Here is a 20,875-nt window from a genome sequence, read left to right on the forward strand (position 1 = left end):
AAACCAAGATTGAACTCTTTGGCCTGAATGCCAAGTGTCACGTCTGGAGGATACCTGGCACCATCCCTACGGTGAAGCACGGTGGTGGCAGCATCATGCTGTGGTTATGTTTTTCAGCATCAGGGACTGGGAGACAAGTCAGGATCAAGGAAAAGATGAAAGGAGCAAAGTACAGAGAGATCCTTGATGAAAACCTGCTCAGGACCTAAAATTGTGGCGAAGGTTCACCTTCCAACAGGACAACGACACTAAGCACACAGCCAAGACAACCCAGGAGTCGCTTCGGGAATGTCCTTGAGTGGCCCAGCCAGAACCCAGACTTGACCCTGATCGAACATCTCTGGAGAGACCTGAAAATAGCTTTGCAGCGACTCTCCCCATCCAGGCTGACAGAGCTTGAGACGATCTGCAGAGAAGAATGGGAGAAACCCCCCCAAATACAGGTGTGCCAAACTTGTAGCGTTATACCCAAGAAGACTCAAGGCTGTAATCACTGCCAAATGTGCTTCAACAAAGTACTGAGTAAAGGGTCTCGCTCAATGGAGGAGGGACGGAGGGAAAGAGATAGAGAGAGGGAGACTGTCAGGGAGAAATGCTGAGGAAGCGAAAGAGATTAAGGGAGAAAAAGAGTGTAGGAGAGAGAAAGGGAGGTTGGGGGGTCTGGTTTTGATTTAGAGCTGTCAGTCTCTCTGGGAAACAAGTGCAGGGGTCCGACTATGTCTTGGCTCTGTTTCCACACTCTGGGTCAGTGCTGCTGAGGACACATTGCTGCTGCCGATAGTGAGAGTACACACACGCACACACACACAAACTCTGTGTGTGAGAGGCTCTTTGGGGAGAATAGAGAGAGGGCAGGCACAGCATGCCCACTGACAGAAAGACTGTCCAGAGAGAACAGATTGGAGAGAAACCCTCAGCTGAGCCTTTTGCATATCTAATTGCTCCACACCAATGACTGTATAGCCCCACAGCCCCTCTGTGTGAGTTAAGTGTCTGGTACAACACTAGGATAGCTAGCGATCACTCATCCCCACAGCAATACTCCCAAAGGCCCAACAGTTTAGCCACACTAATGAAAGTTTCCATTAAAGCTACTGAGCTATTCATACCCTGCACTGGTGGTCGGTGCCGTTTAAGATTAGGGAAGACGATAATTTTTTGTGCGCATGGCCTTATTATTGATTACACCATATTGGATGACTGACATTCATATTCCATTCACCCAGCTCAATGTAACATTAGGCTACTACATGATACTTCAATTTGCCCTAAACCCATCATGACCCAAATTAAAGTTTGTAACGTAGGTGCACAGGTCATAAACAGTTCATTTAGACCCGCTGTTTATTTGAAACAGGCCTTTATTTGCTGAATGTGTGCCATTGCCCGGCTAGCTAAGGCTAGCTTGTTCAAACAGAAATTGGCATCCTGTCGTACTAACTCAAAAAGGTTCTGGGACACTGTAAAGTCCATGGAGAATAAGAGCACCTCCTCCCAGCTGCCCACTGCTCTGAGGCTAGGAAACACTGTCCCCACTGATAAATCCACTATAATTGAGAATTTCAATAAGCATTTCTCTACAGCTGGCCTTTCTTTCCACCTGACTGCTCCTACCCTGGTCAACTGCCCAGCACCCTCCATAGCAACCTGCCAATTGAATTTTTAATTTTACCTTTATTTTACTAGGCAAGTCAGTTAAGAACAAATTCTTATTTTCAATAACAGCCTAGGAACAGTGGGTTAACTGCCTGTTCAGGGGTAGAATGACAGATTTGTACCTTGTCAGCTCGGGGATTTGAACTTGCAACCTTTCGGTTACTAATCCAACGCTCTAACCACTAGGCTACCCTGCTGCCCCCCTACCCTGCTGCCAAAGCCCCCAGCATTTCTCCTTTACCCAAATCCAGATAGCTGATGTTCTGAAAGAGCTGCAAAATCTGGACCCCTACAAATCAGCCGAGGCTAGACATTCTGGACCCTCTATTTCTAAAATGATCTGCCAAAATTGTTGCAACCCCTATTACGAGCCTGTTCAACCTCTCTTTCGTATCGTCTGAGATTCCCAAAGATTGGAAAGCTGCCGCGGTCATCCCCCTCTTCAAAGGGGGTGATACTCTAGACCCAAACTGCTACAGACTTATATCTATCCTACCCTGTCTTTCTAAGGTCTTCGAAAGCCAAGTTAACAAACAGATAACCGACCATTTCGAATCCCACCATACCTTAAACGCTATGCAATCTGGTTTCAGAGCTGGTCATGGGTGCACCTCAGCCACGCTCAAGGTCCAAACAATATCCAGACAGAGTTCATTGTGTCAAATCGGAGGGCCTGTTGTCCGGACCTCTGGCAGTCTCTATGGGGTTGCCACAGGGTTCAATCCTCGGGCCGACTCTCTTCTCTGTAAACATCAATGATGTTGCTCTTGCTGCCGGTGATTCTCTGGTACACCTCTACGCAGATGACACCATTCTGTATACTTCTGGCCCCTCTTTGGACACTGTGTTAGCTAACCTCCAGACGAGCTTCAATGCCATACAACTCTCCTTCCGTGGCCTCCAACTGCTCTTAAACGCAAGTAAAACTAAATGCATGCTATTCAACCGATCACTGCCCCCACCTGCTCACCCGTCCAGCATCACTACTCTGGACGGCTCTGACTTAGAATACGTGAGCAAATACAAATACCTAGGTGTCTGGTTAGACTGTAAACTCTCCTTCCAGACTCACATCAAACATCTCCAATCCAAAATTAAATCTAGAATTGGCTTCCTATATCGCAACAAAGCATCCTTCACTCATGCTGTCAAACATACCCTTGTAAAATTCACCATCCTACCGATCCTCGACTTCGGCGATGTCATCTATAAAATAGCCTCCAACACTCTACTCAACAAACTGGATGCAGTCTATCACAGTGCCATCCGTTTTGTCACCAAAGCCCCATACACTACCCATCATTGCGACCTGTACGCTCTCGTTGGTTGGCCCTCGCTTCATACTCGTCGCCACACCCACTGGCTACAGGTTATCTACAAGTCTCTGCTAGGTAAGGCCCCGCCTTATCTCAGCTCACTGGTCACCAAAGCAGCACCCACTCGTAGCACGCGCTCCAGCAGGTATATCTCACTGGTCACCCCCAAAGCCAATTCCTCCTTTGGTCGTCTTTCCTTTAGGTTCTCTGATGCCAATGATTGGAACAAACTGCAAAAATCTCTGAAGCTGGAGACTGATATCTCACTCACTAGCTTTACGCACTAGCTGTCAGAGCAGCTCACAGATCACTGCACCTGTACATAGCCCATCTGTAACAGCCCATATATCTACCTACCTCATCCCCATACAGTATTTATTTATTTATCTTGCTTCTTTGCACCCCAGTATCTCTACTTGCACATTCATCTTCTGCACATCTACCATTCCAGTGTTTAATTGCTATATTGTAATTACTTTGCCACGAGGGCCTATTTATTGCCTTAACTCCCTTATCTTAACTCATTTGCACTCGGTGTATATAGACATTTAAAGGTGAAATAAAAATGTAAAAAATAAAATATTAAAAGGGTCAGGCGACTATTTGAGACTCTGCATTTAATTACAATTTTACAGGAGCTACTATAATTAACACACTAGTAATAGGGATGTGACACATGTTATATTTTTCTTCATGTTTAAACAGTAATTCTTTTACTGTTTAAAAGTACAAAAAAGATCATAAAATGATGTGAATTCACAATTCAGATATGATCCTTCGTATGACCAATGCAATGCAGTTCAATCTACCACAGTCCTGGCTACCTTCCAGACGCTGCTCACCTTACTCCTGTTCCCCACCCACTCAGCAATGATCTTATTAATGTTGTTTTAGGTTCTCTGTTGTGTGCCTCTCCTCCATGTTCTCAGTTGTCAGTACATGGGACTTCATGTCCCACTTCTCATCAATGTGATGGTTCATTGCAGTGATGTATGACAGTGTGTTCATAGACGTCCAACAATCTGTTGTTAACGCCACATATGGTGGCGTTGAATCATTGTACAATTTTTTCCATCGGGGCCGTCACGGTTTTTTGACATGGCATCTTGTAGTCTGGTTCTAGATATGCCATTAGGGTATTGAAGCTGCATATCAACTACAATAATTTCTGTAATTAGTGCTGTAATTTTCTCACTCCTTCCTTATCGCACTGCTGCCTGCAACGGTTTGGGGCTCACGGTGCCTCCCTTCCAGCATTGCACCCACTGTGGCTCAATTCTACCTTGCAAAGTTTGCATTTCATCAGCTAGTATTGCCATGCCTCCCGGGTAGCACAGTGGTTAAGGGTGTTGTACTGCAGCGCCAGCTGTGCCACCAGAGATTCTGGGTTCACGCCCAGCTTCTGTTGTAACCGGCCGTGACCGGGAGGTCTGTGGGGCGACGCACAATTGTCCTTCAATGCAGTCACTTCCCTGTTTCACTCTCTGACATTTTCCCCAACTGTTAACGACGATGAAGTGTGGAGTGCTTTATTTCCGTGGCAAATATTTTACTTACAGCATTGTTCTATGATAGGTTGGAGGACGTCCACCGGAAGTTACTGTGTAAGTCTATGGAAGGGGGTGAGAACCATGCGCCTCCTAGGTTTTGTATTGAAGTCAATGTACCTATAGCTGTCCTCCAGCTACACCATGGTGCTACCCAAGAATGTGCTTTTGAGGTTTATGTAGACCATTGCAAAACAATGTGTTTTAAATGATGTGAATATATTTAGTATAGTTTTAACTAAAAAGGATAACTTTTTTAATGTTTCACTATTTAGATTTCCTCTTCTGAGGAGCCTCCACAGATACACAGCTACTGTCAGCCAACGCAGTCAGTCATCCTTACACAGGTAAGAAGGCTACAGTACGGGTAAGTGGTGTGTTAGTAGTGTGTTATTGTTGGGCTGGCACACACAGCAGTTTGAGGACCAGTGTGGTATGTACAGTGCATCCGGAAAGTGTTCAGACCCCTTGACTTTTTCCAAATTTTGTTACTTGACAGCCTTATTCTAAAAAAGTTTAAATTGTTGTTTTTCCTCATCAAATATTCCAGGTGGCCATTTTATTAATTGTTCAGCAGTCTTATGGCTTGGGGGTAGAAGCTGTTAAGGAGCCTTTTGGACCTCAAATAAGTTACAAACAATGCTAAAACAAACACACAAAACAGCACAATTGGTTAGGATCCCGTAAAACGGCGCCATTGAAACGAGACTTGTCCCAAAGCCACACCTGTGCTGTCTTGGCTGTGGCCCTGTTGGAAGATGAATCTTCTTCCCTGTCTGAGGTCCTGAGCATTCTGGAGTAATGTCACGACTTTCGTGGATTGAAGAAGGAGACCAAGGTGCAGCGTGGTAGGCGCGTCCATGATATTTATTCAACTGAACACCGCAACAAAATAACAAAGTAGAAAAACGAAAGCGCACAGTTCTGCCAGACAACTAAACAGCTAACAGAAAATAGCTAGCCACAAAACACAGGTGGGAAAAAGGCTGCCTAAGTATGATTCCAATCAGAGACAACGAGACAGCTGTCCCTGATTGAGAACCATACCCGGCCAAAACATAGAAATAAAGAAACTAGAATGCCCACCCTCGTCACACCCTGGCCTAACCAAAATAGAGAAAAAAGGCCTCTCTATGGCTAGGGCGTGATAAGTAAGCTTTTCATCAAGGATCTCTCTGTACTTTGCTCAATTCATTTTCCCTCGATCCTGACTAGTTTCCCAGTCCCTGCCACTGAAAAACATTCCCACAGCAGGATGCTGCCACCACCATGCTTTACTGTAGAGATGGGGGATTCCTTCTGACATAATACTTGGCATTCAGGCCAAAGAGTTCAATCTTGGTTTCATCAGATACCAGATTCATCAGGTCCTTCAGGTACCTTTTGGAAAACTCCAAGCGAGCTGTCATTTTACTGGGGAGTGGCTTCCGTCTGGCGACTATACCACAAATGCCTGATTGGTGGAGTGCTGCAGAGATTGTTGTCCATCTGGAAGGTTCTCCCCATCTCCAGAGGAACTCTGGAGCTCATTCAGAGTGACCATCGGGTTCTTGGTCATCTCACTTACCAAGGCCCTTCTCCCCTGATTGCTCAGTTTGGCAGGACCGCCAGCTCTAAGAAGAATCTCGGTGATTCCAAACTTCTTTCATTTAAGAATGATGGAGGCCACCGTGTTCTATTGGACCTTCAATGCTGCAGACATTTTTTGATACCCTTCCTCAAACCTGTGCCTCGACACAATTGTGTCTTGGAGCTCTACGGACAATTCCATGAACCTCACGGCTTGGTTTTTGCGCTGACAGGACTGTCAACTGTGGGAGGTTAAATAGACAGATGTGTTCCTTTCTAAATCATGTCCAATCAACTGAATTTACCACAGGTGGACTCCAATCCAGTTGGAGAAACGTCTCAAGGATGAGACGCCTGAGCTCAATTTCGAGTGTCATAGCAAAGGGTCTGAAAACGTATGTAAATAAGGTATTTATGTTTTTTATTTTTAATACATTTGCAATATTTTCAAAATAACTGTTTTTGATTTGTCATTATGGGGTATTGTGTGTAGATTGATGAGGGGACAAAAATAATTTCAACCATTTTAGAATAAGGCTGTAAAATAACAAAATGTGGAAAAGTCAAGGGGTCTGAAAACTTTCCGGATACACTGTAGATCCCTGATGCAAATCAAAATGTATTTGTCAGATGTTAATGAGAGTGTAGCAAAATGCTTGTGCTTCTAGTTCCGACAATGCGGTAATATCCACCGAGTAATCTAACCTAACAATTTCACAACAATTACCTTATACACACGAGTGTAAAGGAATGAATAGGAATATGTACATAAAAAATATATGAATGAGTGATGGTATAGAACGGCATAGGCAAGATGCAGTGGATGGTATAGAGTACAGTATATACATATGAATTGAGTAATATAGGGTATGTAAACATATAAACGTGGCATTGTTTAAAGTGGCAAGTGATACATTAGAGCAAGATGGGAAGATGCAGTAGATGGTATAGAGTACAGCATATGCATATGAGATGAGTAATGTAGGGTATGTAAACATTATATGAAGTGGTATTGTTTAAAGTTGCTAGTGATACATTTATTGCATCAATATTTCCATTATAAAAATGGCTGGAGTTGAGTCAGCATGTTGGCAACAGCCACTCAATGTTAGTGATGGCTGTTTAACAGTCTGATGGCCTTGAGATAGAAGCTGTTTTTAAGTCTCTCGGTCCCTGCTTTGATGCACCTGTACTGACCTCGCCTTTTGGCTGATAACGGGGTGAACAGGCAGTGGCTCGGGTGGTTGTTGTCCTTGATTATCTTTTTGGCCTTCCTGTGACATCGGGTGGTGTAGGTGTCCTGGAGGGCAGGTAGTTTGCCCCCGGTAATGCGTTGTGCAGACCTCACTACCCTCTGGAGAGCCTTACGGTTGTGGGCGAAGCTGCTGCCGTACCAGGCGGTGATACAGCCCGACAGGATGCTCTCGTTTGTGCATCTGTAAAAGTGGGTGAGTGCTTTTGGTGACAAGACAAATTTCTTCAGCCTCCTGAGGTTGAAGAGGCGCAACTGCGCCTTCTTCACCACGCTGTCTGTGTGGTTGGACCATTTCAGTTTGTCCGTGATGTGTACGCCGAGGAACTTAACATTTTCTACCCTCTCCACTACTGTCCCGTCGATGTGGTAAGGGGGGGTGCTCCCTCTGCTGTTTCCTGAAGTCCACGATAATCTCCTTTGTTTTGTTGACGTTGGGTGTGAGGTTATTTTCCTGACACCACACTCCGAGGGCCCTCACCTCCTCACTGTAGGCCGTCTAGTCGTTGTTGGTAATCAAGGCTACCACTGTAATGTCGTCTGCAAACTTGATGATTGAGTTGGAGGAGTGCATGGCCACGCAGTCGTGGGTGAACAGGGAGTACAGGAGAGGGCTGAGAACGCACTCTTGTGGGGCCCCAGTGTTGAGGATCAGCGGGGTGGAGATGTTGTTACCTACCCTCACTACCTGGGGGCGGCCCGTAAGGAAGTCCAGGACCCAGCTGCACAGGGCGGAGTCGAGAAAAAGGGTCTCGAGCTTGATGACGAGTTTGGAGGGTACTATGGTGTTAAATGCTGTAGTCGATGAAGAGCATTCTCACATGGGTATTACTCTCATCCAGATGGGTTAGGGCAGTGTGCAGTGTGATTGCGATTGCGTTGTCTGTGGACCTATTGGGGCAGTAAGCAAATTGAAGTAGGTCTAGGGTATCAGGTATGGTGGAGGTGATATGATCTTTGACTAGTCTCTCAAAGCACTTCATGATGACGGAAGTGAGTGCTACGGGGCGGTAGTCATTTAGCTCAGTTACCTTAGCTTTTGTGGGAACAGAAACAATGGTGAACCTCTTGAAGCATGTGGGGACAGCAGACTGGGATAAGGATTGATTGAATATGTCTGTAAACACACCAGCCAGCTGGTCTGTGCATGCTCTGAGGACGTGGCTGGAGATGCCGTCTGGGCCTGCAGCCTTGCAAGGGTTGACACATTGAAATGTTTTGCTCACGTCGGCTGCAGTGAAGGAGAGCCCGCAGGTTTTGGTAGCGGGCCATGTCAGTGGCACTGTATTGTCCTCAAAGCGAGCAAAGAAGTGGTTTAGTCTGTCTGGAAGCAAGACATCCTGGTCCGCGACGGGGCTGGCTTTCCTTTTATAGTCCGCGATTGACTGTAGATCCTGCCACATACCTCTTGTGTCTGAGCCGTTGAATTGCGACTCTTCTTTGTCTCTATACTGAAGCTTAGCTTGTTTGATTGCCTTGCGGAGGGAATAGCTACACTGTTTGTATTCGGTCATGTTTCCGGTCACCTTGTCCTGATTAAAAACAGTTGTTCACGCTTTCAGTTTTGCGCGAATTCTGCCATCAATCTACAGTTTCTGGTTTGGGAATGTTTTAATAGATGCTGTGGGTACGACATCACCGATGCACTTGCTAATAAACCCGCTAACAGAATCAGCGTATTCATCAATTTTGTTGTTCGCCGCAATGCGGAACATATCCCAGTCCACGTGATCGAAGCAATCTTGACGCATGGAATCCGATTGGTCGGACCAGCGTTGAACAGACCTGAGTGCGGGAGCTTCCTGTTTTAATTTCTGTCTATAGGCTGGCATAAACAAAATGTCGTGGTCAGCTTTTCCGAAAGGAGGGTGGGGGAGGGCCTTATAAGCGTTGCGGAAGTTAGAATAACAATGATCTAGGGTTTTGCCAGCCCTGGTTGCACAATCGATATGCTGATAGAAATTAGGGAGCCTTATTTTCAGATTAGCCTTGTTAAAATCCCCAGCTACAATAATTGCAGCCTCGGGATATGTGGTTTCCAGTTCACATAAGAGTCAAATAAAGTTTGTTCAGGGCCATCGATGTGACTGCTTGGGAGGGATATATACGGCAGTGATTATAATTGAAGAGAATTCTCTAGGTAGATAATGCGGTCGGCATTTGATTGTGAGGAATTCTAAGTCAGATGAACAGAAGGACTTGAGTTCCTGTATGTTGTTATGTTCACACCACGTCTCGTTAATCATAAGGCATACCTCCCCGCCCTTCAGAAAGATGTTTGTTTCTGTCGGCGCGATGCGTGAAGAAACCAGCTTGCTCTACCGACTCCGTTTCCGTGAAACAAAGAACGATGGAAGGCTACCCTTGCACCGATTTCGTCTACCTTGTTGTCAAGAGACTGGACATTGGCGAGTAGTATGCTCGGGAGCGGTGCGCGATGTGCTCGTCTACGGAGCCTGACCAGAAGACCGCTCCGTCTGCCCCTTTTGGGGTGTCATTGTTTTGGGTCAGCGGCTGGGATCCAATCCATTGTCCTGGGTGGTGGGCAAAACAGAGGATACGCTTCGGGAAAGTCGTATTCCTGGTCGTAATGTTGGTGAGTTGACGTTGCTCTTATATCCAATAGTTCCTCCCGACTGTATGTAATAAAACCTATGATTACCTGGGGTAACAATGTAAGAAATAACACATAAAAAAACAAAATAGTGCATAGTTCCTAGGAACGCGAAGCGAGGCGGCCATCTCTGTCGGCACCTCGTAAGGGCTTGCTATAGCTTCACAGAGCAGCAGTAGCATCACATTAAGACTTTAACACTCAGCAAAAGCAGAATCCCTGCATCAGAGAACAGGACAGAACATTAATGGAGCACGGGTTGATTATTTTGACCAGCGCCTGAGTCCCATCTCATTACTGTCAATCAAACAAACACAGGTAAATAATCAAATGGCTACCCAGACTATTTGCATTGCCCTTCCCCCTCTCTTCTACATTGCTGCTACTCTCTGTTATTATCTATGCAGTCACTTTAATAACTCTTCCTACATGTACACTACCGTTCAAAAGTTTAGGGTCACTTAGAAATGTCCTTGTTTTTGAAAGAAAAGCTCCTTTTTTGTCCATTGAAATAACATCAAATTGATCACAAATACAGTGTAGATATTGTTAATGTTGTAAATGACTATTGTAGCTGGAAACAGACGATTTTTTTATGGAATATCTACATAGGCGTACAGAGACCTATTATCAGTAACCATCACTCCTATGTTCCAATTGCACATTGTGTTAGCTAATCCAAATGTATCACGCTAAGTTATCATTAGAAAAAACTTTTGCAATTATGTTAGAGTTGAAAACTGTTGTACTGATATAAGAAGCAATAAAACTGGCCATCTTTAGACTACTTGAGTATCTGGAGAATCAGCATTTGTGGGTTCAATTACAGGCTCAATATGTTCAGAAACAAAGACATTTCTTCTGAAACTCGTCAACTCTTGTTCTGAGACATGAAGGCTATTCCATGTGAGAAATTGCCAAGAAACTGAAGATCTCGTACAACGCTGTGTACTACTCCCTTCACAGAACAGCACAAACTGACTCTAACCAGAATAGAAAGAGGAGTGGGAGGCCCCGGTGCACAACTGAGCAAGAGGACAAGTACATTAGAGTGTCAAGTTTGAGAAACGTCAACAGTGAAGAGGCGACTCCGGGATGCTGGCCATCTAGGCAGAGTTGCAAAGAAAAAGTAATATCTCATACTGGCCCATAAAAAAAGGATTAAGATGGGCTAAGAACACAGACACTGGACAGAGGCCTAGAAGGCCAGCATCCCAGAATCGCCTCTTCACTGTTGACGTTGAGACTGGTGTTTTGCGGGTACTATTTTGAGGACTTCTGAGGCGTCTGCTTATTTGAGCTGTTCTTGTTATAATATGGACTTGTTTTTTTTACCAAATAGGGCTATCTTCTGTATACCAGTCTTACCTTGTCACAACACAACGGATTATCTCAAAAACATTGAGGAAAGAAATTCCTCAAAATGTGCTTTTAAAAAATCACACCTGTAAATTGAAATTCACTCCAGGTAACTACTTCATGAAACTGGTTGAGATAATGCAAAGAGTGTGCAAAGCTGTCATCAAGGCAAAGGGTGGCTACTTTGCGGATGACTCAAAACTATACATGTCAGTGTCACCAGCAAAGCACCCTCACACATCACAACTCCTCCTCCATGCTTTACGGTGGGAACCACACATGCAGAGGTCATCCGTTCACCTACCCTGCGTCTCACAAAAGCACAGCGGTTGGAATCCAAAATCTCTAATTTGGACTCATCAAACCAAAGGACAGACTTCCACTGGTCTAATGTCCATTGCTCATGTTTCTTGGCCCAAGCAAGTCTCTTCTTATTGGTGTCCTTTAGTAGTGGTTTCTTTGCAGCAATTCAACCACGAAGGCCAGATTCAGGCAATCTCCTCTGAACAGTTGATGTTGAGATGTGTCTGTTACATAAACTCTGTGAAGCATTTATTGGACTGCAATTTCTGAGGCTGGTCACTCAAATGAACTTATCCTCTGCAGCACAGGTAACTCTGGGTCTTCCTTTCCTGTGGCGTTCCTCATGAGAGCCAGTTTCATCATAGTGCTTGATGGTTTTTGCGGCTGCAATTGAAGAAACTTTAAAAGTTCTATACATTTTCTGGATTGAGTAACCTTCATGTCTTAAAGTAATGATGGACTGTCATTTCTCTTTGCTTATTTGAGCTGTCCATATAGACTTTGCCTTTTACCAAATAGAGCTATGTTCTGTATACAACCCTTACCTTGACACAACACAACCGATTGGCTCAAACGCATTAAGAAGGAAAGAAATTCCACAAATTAACTTTTAACAAGGCACACCTGTTAATTGAAATGCATTCCAGGTGCGTCCAAACGTGCAGGTGTGTCCAAACTTTTGAATGGTACTGTATGTAAATATATCATAGACAACATTACTATACATTTATAACTTGCTTATAAATGATAGCATATGTGACACATTTTTAAAAAACTAGGTGTATGTCGCATGTCACTACTTCACAGGAAAGGCATTTGAACATATATTTTATCAAAATGTGTTTCTGGACTGAAAAACTTTCTAGAAAATGTGAACTTTAATGTGCCATCTGTAAATATGAATAAAATGGTTAAATTACGAGCCTAGTTGGTTTAGCCACGGAAAAAGTCAGGAACCTTCCTCTTAGCTATGATTGGCTGAGATAATGGATGGGCTGGACATGCCGAGAGATGAGTTCGGATTGGTCTGCAATGTAGCAGGCTTCTGTCTATAACATGAGCTGCTCAGTATATGTAGATAATCCTTGATACCAAATACGGCTTTTTTTAAAGATATAAACGTAAGCCATGGAGAACCATAAAAGTGTTGCTACTGATCTCAACAACATTGGTGCCCAGAATTTAGCAGGCGATATTGACAAAGATCAGTGAGAAAAAGTTGTGATGGACTACTTTCTGCACACGGTCAGTGTGAACCAGAGTGACTTGACACAACAACGATGTCACGCCTTGGTCATTGTATTTTGTGTTTTTGTTATATATTTGTTCAGGCCAGGGTGTGACATGGGTTTATTGTGTTGTCGTATTGGGGTTTTTGTAGGCATTGAGATTGTGGTTGATTAGGGGTGTGTTTAGTTTAGGTTTGGCTGCCTGAGGCGGTTCTCAATCAGAGTCAGGTGATTCTTGTTGTCTCTGATAGGGAACCGTATTTAGGTAGCCTGGGTTTCACTGTGTATTTCGTGGGTGATTGTTCCTGTCTCTATGTAGTGTTCACCAGATAGGCTGTAATTAGTTTTCACGTTCCGTTTGTTGTTTTGTATTTATTTAAGTTATTTCATGTATCGCTATCTTCTACATTAAAGACATGAGTAACCACCACGCTGCATTTCGGTCCGACTCTCTTTCAACAAACGAAGAACGCCGTTACAAACGAGGCAAACAAAAAAATAATTTTCCCACACATCTCTCCTTCTCACTATCACGCATTAGTTTTGCTTCCCCACCCGCCATTTGTTTAAAGACCCGACGGAGCTCATTGCCTTGTTGAATTATGCAGAAACGGGCAGCGTGGGGGTCATGTAATTGATTCTGTTGGAAAGGGGAGATACTGTGCTTTACAATGGTATTGACATTACAGTTGATCTGGAAGTATTACGTTTTTGGGGCGCTAAAATAAGGTAAATTGTACGTACCAAGGCAATGTACAAAAGTGAGTGAGTTTACGTTAGCTACATTTTCAGATATTATACGTTTCTAATTTTGTCAGAAAGTCGTGTTCTTTGCAGGTTAAAGCGTTCTGTTAGCCAGCTAGTGAACGTTAGCTTGCTGGCTTGCTAGCTAATGTTACGTGTATGATCTGTGTAGTAATATTATTTGTAACTCAGAAAGCCATTTGCATTGCTAGTTACAGCCTAATGTTAAGTACCTGAAGATTCATACTACAGCATTTCATGTGGCTCGCTATGACAATCCATTTGTATTACTAGTAGTTCATTGTTTAGCTAGCTAGTTAGCTAGCTCCACTTTCTCCAAAGACTCCACTTTGCCAGATGATTTCATTTTTATTTAACTAGGCAAGTCAGTTAAGAACAAATTCTTATTTACAATGAAGTCCTCCCGGGGAACAGTGGGTTAACTGCCTTGTTCAGGGGCAGAACAACAGATTTTTAGCTTGTCAGCTCGGGGATTTGATCTAGCAACCTTTCTGTTACTGGCCCAACACTCTAACCACTAGGCGACCGGCCGCCCCACTAGGTGACCAGCAGCCCCATAACCCATCAAGTTAGCAGGAGTGTCTGGGGTTGATTACGGCCATCTATTGTAGTATTTCATGAACATGTGTACTTTTCTAGACAATAGTGAACCATCCACTCAGCTATGTGGCTGGGGGGTGGTTATATCATTTCTTTCACATGACCCATCAATTTAGACAAGTGTGTCTGGTTGGGGTGTGCCGACATTACCATACTCGTATTCATAATCGTATCCGCAAATTGACAGTTGATATTTGGATCGGATGATATTCATGATCAGTGGTGTGTTTTCATGGACGCCAAGGGAAGCTAGCCCCCCCCACCCCAATTTTGTATTTTTTAAACAAACATAAAATACTTTATTTAGTCTCTCTATGTTTTCACAATTTTCCTTCAATTCGCAAGAGCCTGATTGTATCTCAACGGAGAAAGCATCCAAGCGAGTGAAACAGCGCCCCTCTGTCTCTGTATATATAGGCTATCTATCTGATTCTGTCCTGTCATAAAGAGTATGACATTGTTGAATGCAAGGGAAGCCAGCGAGCATTTGACATCCCTCAATAAAAAAAGTAGAAAAGAATAGCCAATCAGCACTGAGCTAAACTGAGTGAGCTCAACTGTGAACAGTTTTGACGCACCCAAAAGAAATCAATAAACTTTGATTTTATTTGATATAGTGTGGTTATGACGGTAATGTGAAGAAAATCATGACCTGCACAAAAGTCAGATTAGGATATAGGCCAAGGACTAGATAAAGGGTATTTTTACCTGGAGATTTGTCTTATTGTAGGCTACTACTTTAACCCCTTTTAGTCTTGAAAACTTTGGTTGTTTACTACAATATCTAACTCACTCTGTTTTGCAGATGGCGACATATGTGAATCCTTAAAGAGATGGGTGGGGCTAAGGCTTAAGAGGGTGTGAACGAAGCTGAATAGGTGTAGACGAAGAGCTCTCCAGTAGGTGTACCAAAACATTTAAGGAACATTTTCTCAAAAGGCGGGTTACAAGTTTATCAACGTTCAAAGCAGAATTACTTACTTATTGTTCCTCAACTGCAGTGTATGATATACCATTTTGTAGCTCTGAGTCTCTACTTTTATCCAATGTAAAAAACACCATTTCAATTTTACTACATTAGACCGAATCGAGGCAGTTGGTCACATATGGATAAACTGATGATGATGTTTCAAAGGGCACCAGAGCATCATCTAGACAGCGGAATTAGAAGCTAGTCATAGTCAATTGATGTATTCTGGCGCAGTGGAGCTCTCTTCTCATCCTTGGTCTGTCTCTAATCATTTCCTTCTGCTGGTCTATCAGAGCACCGTCAATTAACCCAGCTAAAGCAGATTAATGAGAAATGAATCCCTTTAAGACACTGCAAAGGTCTCTTCTCCTCTGAAGAGCTGCAGCTCCAGTACTGAGGCTATACAGGGAGGCTAAGTTAAGATGTAGAGCCTGATTCTCTTCCCCTTCTACTATTTATCTCCCAGCACAGATTTCTCATAATGCTCTGGTGTAAATCATTCATATAAAATTTCATTTAATACTCAGAGAAGAATGGATTATTTGAAATATGGGCTCTCTGCAAAAGTGTGTGTGTGGATGACTCGTATGTGTGTGTGCGTCAGTGGCACAGCACAGTTTTGCGGGGCTCCCCACAAGGTCCGAGCAAGGCCCCCTCATAATATGTATTCAAATGTTGAGGTTTCAAACAATTAAGTATATGTTTGAAAATGCATACTGCAACTAGCTCATTGCAAAGTGGTGTGTGACACACTGATGAAGCTTGCCTTCCGTTGAATATGTTTGCTGTTTGAGATGCTGTGGCAGCAGCTCTCACGCTGTCTGACAGTTTTCCATTAAACGGCTCTGTATATGTATGCTGTATGCATGATAAATAAGACAGGCCTAGATAGCGAATATACTGTACATACGTGCCCATTTAATTCCACTAAATTATGAAAATGAATTTATAGACCAATAAACATGACCAAACAAATGTATTTCCATTGACTGGTATTTCATCAATTAATAGGCTAAAAAGCATTATTTCCCAATTGGATTTTTTCTTATTCCGGACAATTGGCCGTTCCTGGCTGTTCTATTGGTTACCAGGTATGGCAGTTCTTATAGTTGACACACACACTATCAACAACTTGCTTAGCAACCGCAATGACACATGACTCAGGGAAAAACCTGATGAACACTAATTTGCTGCTAGACTAGCGAGATAAGTTAACAGTGAGACAAACCAACACAGTTATTTTACAACAAGCCTACATATTGACCTTTAAACTAATACCATACTGTTCAATACGAACAAAGTACACTATTTTTATTAGGAGTACACTGTACTTACAGGAATAATTACACATTAATAAGTACACCGCAATGTAAAAATGTGATTTGAAAGTTTAAAGTCCATACAAACAGTCTGTCCAGAGCTCGCATACCAGGCCCAGATGCCTGTTTCCGTCCGTTGTGTTGACCAGGCCCGTTTTAACTATTTTCACACAGTAAGAGGTAGAGTCTTTTCTGCTGCCAACAACAACAGCTGCTGATTTGCCCCGGCAGGGGTCCGCACTATGGGCAGGGGGTCTCGGCTTTCAAACAATTAATAGGATCATTTGCACCTTGCGTGTATGTGTGTGCGTGTGTGTGAGTTGACTAGACAAGAGAACATCTGAGGAACAATGTCTAAAAATAACAAACAATGATACAAAGCCCCGTTGTGTGGTGGGAGTATGGAAGAACTCTCTCATCTCTCTGATATTCCACATATTTGAAAAAACACAGATACAAACTTTCTCCTGAGGAGAAGTGATATTCCATAGTAATCTTTCTTGAGATAAAACTCAAACTGCACACACACTTACAGGAACTTGTGAGCCAGGGCCATGAGCAAATATTGACCCTATAACCTTTGCTTGTACTGGTTAAACAGTGATGACATAGCCTACCTTCACCAAACAGACAGAATTATCAGGATATACAACTGTAGAAATTCAACAGGACATAAAACAAGTAAATGGTCACAAGACAAGAAACACAGGATGGTGGTGAATATTGAGATCAATATTTTAAGATGAACATAGGCTAACGATCAGACAATATAAGACCAATGATGAGCACGAGACCGCGAAACGTTTCTATAAAGCATTTCCACCCCATTGCCTCACTTCAAAAAGCGCCATCCCTGATCACCGTCCGACCGCATGGACCACATGAGAACAAGAAAAAGAGGCCCGTACAATTTTCAGGAGCCTATAAACCCGAGTAATATATTTTGCTTAACGAACTCGATTTAGTTCTGCAAAGCAGAATCATTTGTCAATTGATTTGACACACTTTCTAGTGGCGTGGTTAAATTACCCTGGAGTCGGTACGCAGCCAGGCCACCCAGATAGGAACACTTTATAAGCGCATCTGTGCTTAGTTCTTTCACGTTCTTCTTGTCATCAAATCCAGCAAGATTTATCGCATGGCCTAGCCTACCTACATGGGCATGATGGCATTGTTTCGCAATTGAACATCAGTAGCCGAGATTGGTGACTAGTTTGTTTGGATGAAGGGCATAACTAACCCGTATTCTTCTCATAGCAGCCACGATCTCCACTCTGCTGTTCGGCCGCGCCACGTCCAGACTGCCGATGTACTGGTTAGGAACAAAACAGAAAGCAATTATATAAATGTTACCATATTTGTTTTTACTACTGCGATATTCAAACAACAATATTAACAACATTAACGTGGGAAACGTAGAAGGGGGATTAGCCAGGATATAGCCTAGGCTGATACTTAACAAACCTTATTAAGCAAAATCAAACATTGGTTTGTCAAAAGTTAATGATAGTTTAGCAAATAATATCAATACAATAACATATACAAACAACTCACCTTGGCTTCGAAGTTGATCCCATGTTGGAATGCTTCCTCGTTATGCAATGGAATTCTCAAATCATGGCCATCGTCAACAAGATTGTACTTTGTTTTCGCTGGCATGACTGCCGACGTTCCGTTTTCGCAACACACGGAAAGGAATTTAACGTTACTTTTTAATCCAAAACGCTGCCAGACAAAAATCAGGAGTCCCAAATTCCTTAATTCCAGTGGTCCATCGCAGCAACTGGACTCGTCCCACACCTGAGTGTCACACTAGTATATCCAGTGGGCTAGGTGTAACGAACGTTAACTTTGTATCTATTGCTCACGCAAGTAGGCTGGCTTCCCGTTCTGATAAAAAACAATCGTCGCTCTCTTGCGAATCAACTCACTTCCAAAAATAAGTAGTCCAAGGTTACTTCCAACAACGTAAAAGCATTTATAACCAAAAACACTATACACAATAGTCCAAATTTGTGCTTTTCTGGTCTTGCCGAATTTCCCCTGCCGAACTTCACTACAACGCCATGACCAGCCTCTTCACTCTCTCCCACGGATTCTCAAGGCAGATCGGGATTGGAGGAATCTGGGAATTCCACCTGTTTTCATTGGAACAGAGTTACATCATGGAATAGTAGGAGGGATAAACGCTCGAACTGAGCCCCAGGAAAGCCGTGAATGTCAACCAGCAGTTTAACGTGAAGGAAGTGTTGCTCTTTCGGTCCAATTTTCCTGAAACCTATGTAGTTACATGGTAGTGATTAATGAGTTACGTAGGCATGTAGGCGGCTACAGTGTAGACCTACTTGCAGTGTAGGTGCACACTTTGGGGCGGCAGGGTAGCCTAGTGGTTATAGCAAGTAAAATAAAGGTTTAACAAATAATAAAAACTGTAGGCCTAAGTATAACTGTTATAACACCTGTTTGAAGTTTGTATAAAATTAAAACACATTGTTATGCTTATGCATTGCATTACTAAACCAACTCAAACTAAGTGTTTGTATATTCTCACTCACCCAACAATGTTTTAGATCAGGTATATTTATTAGACGTTAAATTGTGATTATGTAGAATAGTGGTGTTGTTTAGGCAGATATAAGATAGGGTGATAGCAATGGATAAACAGCTGCTTGAGATTTAGAAAGAGCAAGACTACCTACTAGTGGTCAACTAAGCTAATGACTGTAATAAGGCACTTATTATGCAATGCAGGCAATATTCTGAATATCATGCTCTGTACATGAAGTGCATGAATGCTGCTTGGTGTTGTATAATGCAGAGTCCACCTGTGTCACCTGCACTGCAACTTACAGTGGGAAGCAGTGCTCTGCTCCTCAAGGTGTCTCAGATGTGTGGGGAATTGGAGCAGCACTAATTCACATTCTCAACACTTCACTGGCAGAGGCTAAAAGCTGTCACTGTACTGACTAACTTGTCTGAGGCTGCATCTCAATAGTCTTAAGTGGCTTCATCTCCTCATCTCATTAATCATCAGCATGTTGTCCCAAGCAGTGAAATAGATAATTGCAGTAAAGGCGTAAATCTAAAGTCTAAAGTCGATTCCTCTCCTGGGTGAAAATCATATGGATAATTTAGGGATGTCTTGGGCCATCTGTTATCACCTATCCTGTGCTTTCAGGTCAGTGTGGATGAAGGAAAGGAGAGGAAGCAACTTTAGACTATTCGAAGCAGCCCAAGTCTCACTAGCCCTCTCTTGAAAGAACATCATGGATAATCTCCCTTTAGTCTTTGGTCTCCATTTCCATCTGTGTGTGCTCAATACTGTGCTGACTTTGAAAGCATACTATGCTCCCAACATCAAGTGGAGTTTGGACATCAGTCATTATGCTTCCTGATTCTTTAGAAGAGGGATCTCTGATTCTGCCGTCACTGACCATTTCTGCGATTAGGCTACTGCTGCTGATTATCAGCAACAATTATTCCTACCTCAGGTGGTTCTACATTTTCTAGTGCATCTAAAATGGCCATGAAGTAATAACCTTGTGATCATTTACAGTATTTAATGTGATGTGATACACGTAGTGTTTTAATTAGTGTGTTTAGCTGTGCAGGCTGAGGATGTCTTCGGTGGCAGTGGGTCAGAACAGAAGAGAGGCATGCTGGTCCGTTAATAGCCCCTGCTGCTGCTATGAGCTCCATTCCACACACACACACACACACACACACACACACACACACACACACACACACACACACACACACACACACACACACACACACACACACACACACACACACACACACACACAGCTAGACCAGGAGTCTTTTAATATGAATTAATCATGGCATTTCTTTAAGAATGTGGGGCAAGTGACACAAGCAGGTGATGGACCACTCCCCAGAGACAAGCAGAGAGAGAGAGAAGAGGAGGAGAAAGAAAGAGAAAATAATAATAAAATGATTGTGCCATTTCCCAATCTCATGTTCACAAAAAACAGACAGAGTTTAGAATAATGTTACATTTCATTTGCTGCTTTCCAAATCCCAAGGACATTGTACATGGGAAAGATGAGAGAGAGACAGAAAGAGAGAGAGAGAGAGACACAGAAAGAGAAGTGGCAAAACTGGTTTCAATGAGGGGTAGCTGGAGATTTACTGAGTTAACTGGGTGGATGAAGAGAGCGTAAAACATCCAATATCATCCAATATAGACAGTCAATAGGCAAAATTGTCAAAAAATCTTTTAACAGATGTTTATTGCCGTGGCCCGGTATGCAGGAAGAATATAAACTGTTATGCAGTTAGAAGAAACACAGAGACTCATCCACACCACATTACTCTCTGGTCCTGCAGATGATTAACCTGGGGTGCTTTTA

General features: G+C 43.1%; 1 protein-coding gene across 1 annotated transcript in view; it reads right to left on the reverse strand.

The window, feature by feature from the left end:
- Positions 1-18,775, reverse strand: part of LOC135513039 (carboxyl-terminal PDZ ligand of neuronal nitric oxide synthase protein-like) — a 186,801-nt gene extending 168,026 nt beyond the window's left edge. Inside the window, exons 1-2 of the mRNA XM_064935692.1 lie at positions 18,054-18,775; positions 17,740-17,811 (exon numbers count right to left, since the gene is read on the reverse strand). Coding sequence (XP_064791764.1) covers positions 17,740-17,811; positions 18,054-18,158 — 177 coding nt within the window. The 5' untranslated portion in view covers positions 18,159-18,775. The remainder of the gene's footprint in view (positions 1-17,739; positions 17,812-18,053) is intronic.
- Between the last annotated feature and the right edge of the window lie 2,100 nt (positions 18,776-20,875).

The sequence above is a fragment of the Oncorhynchus masou genome, chromosome 24 (assembly GCF_036934945.1).
Source record: "Oncorhynchus masou masou isolate Uvic2021 chromosome 24, UVic_Omas_1.1, whole genome shotgun sequence".
NCBI lineage: Eukaryota > Metazoa > Chordata > Actinopteri > Salmoniformes > Salmonidae > Oncorhynchus > Oncorhynchus masou.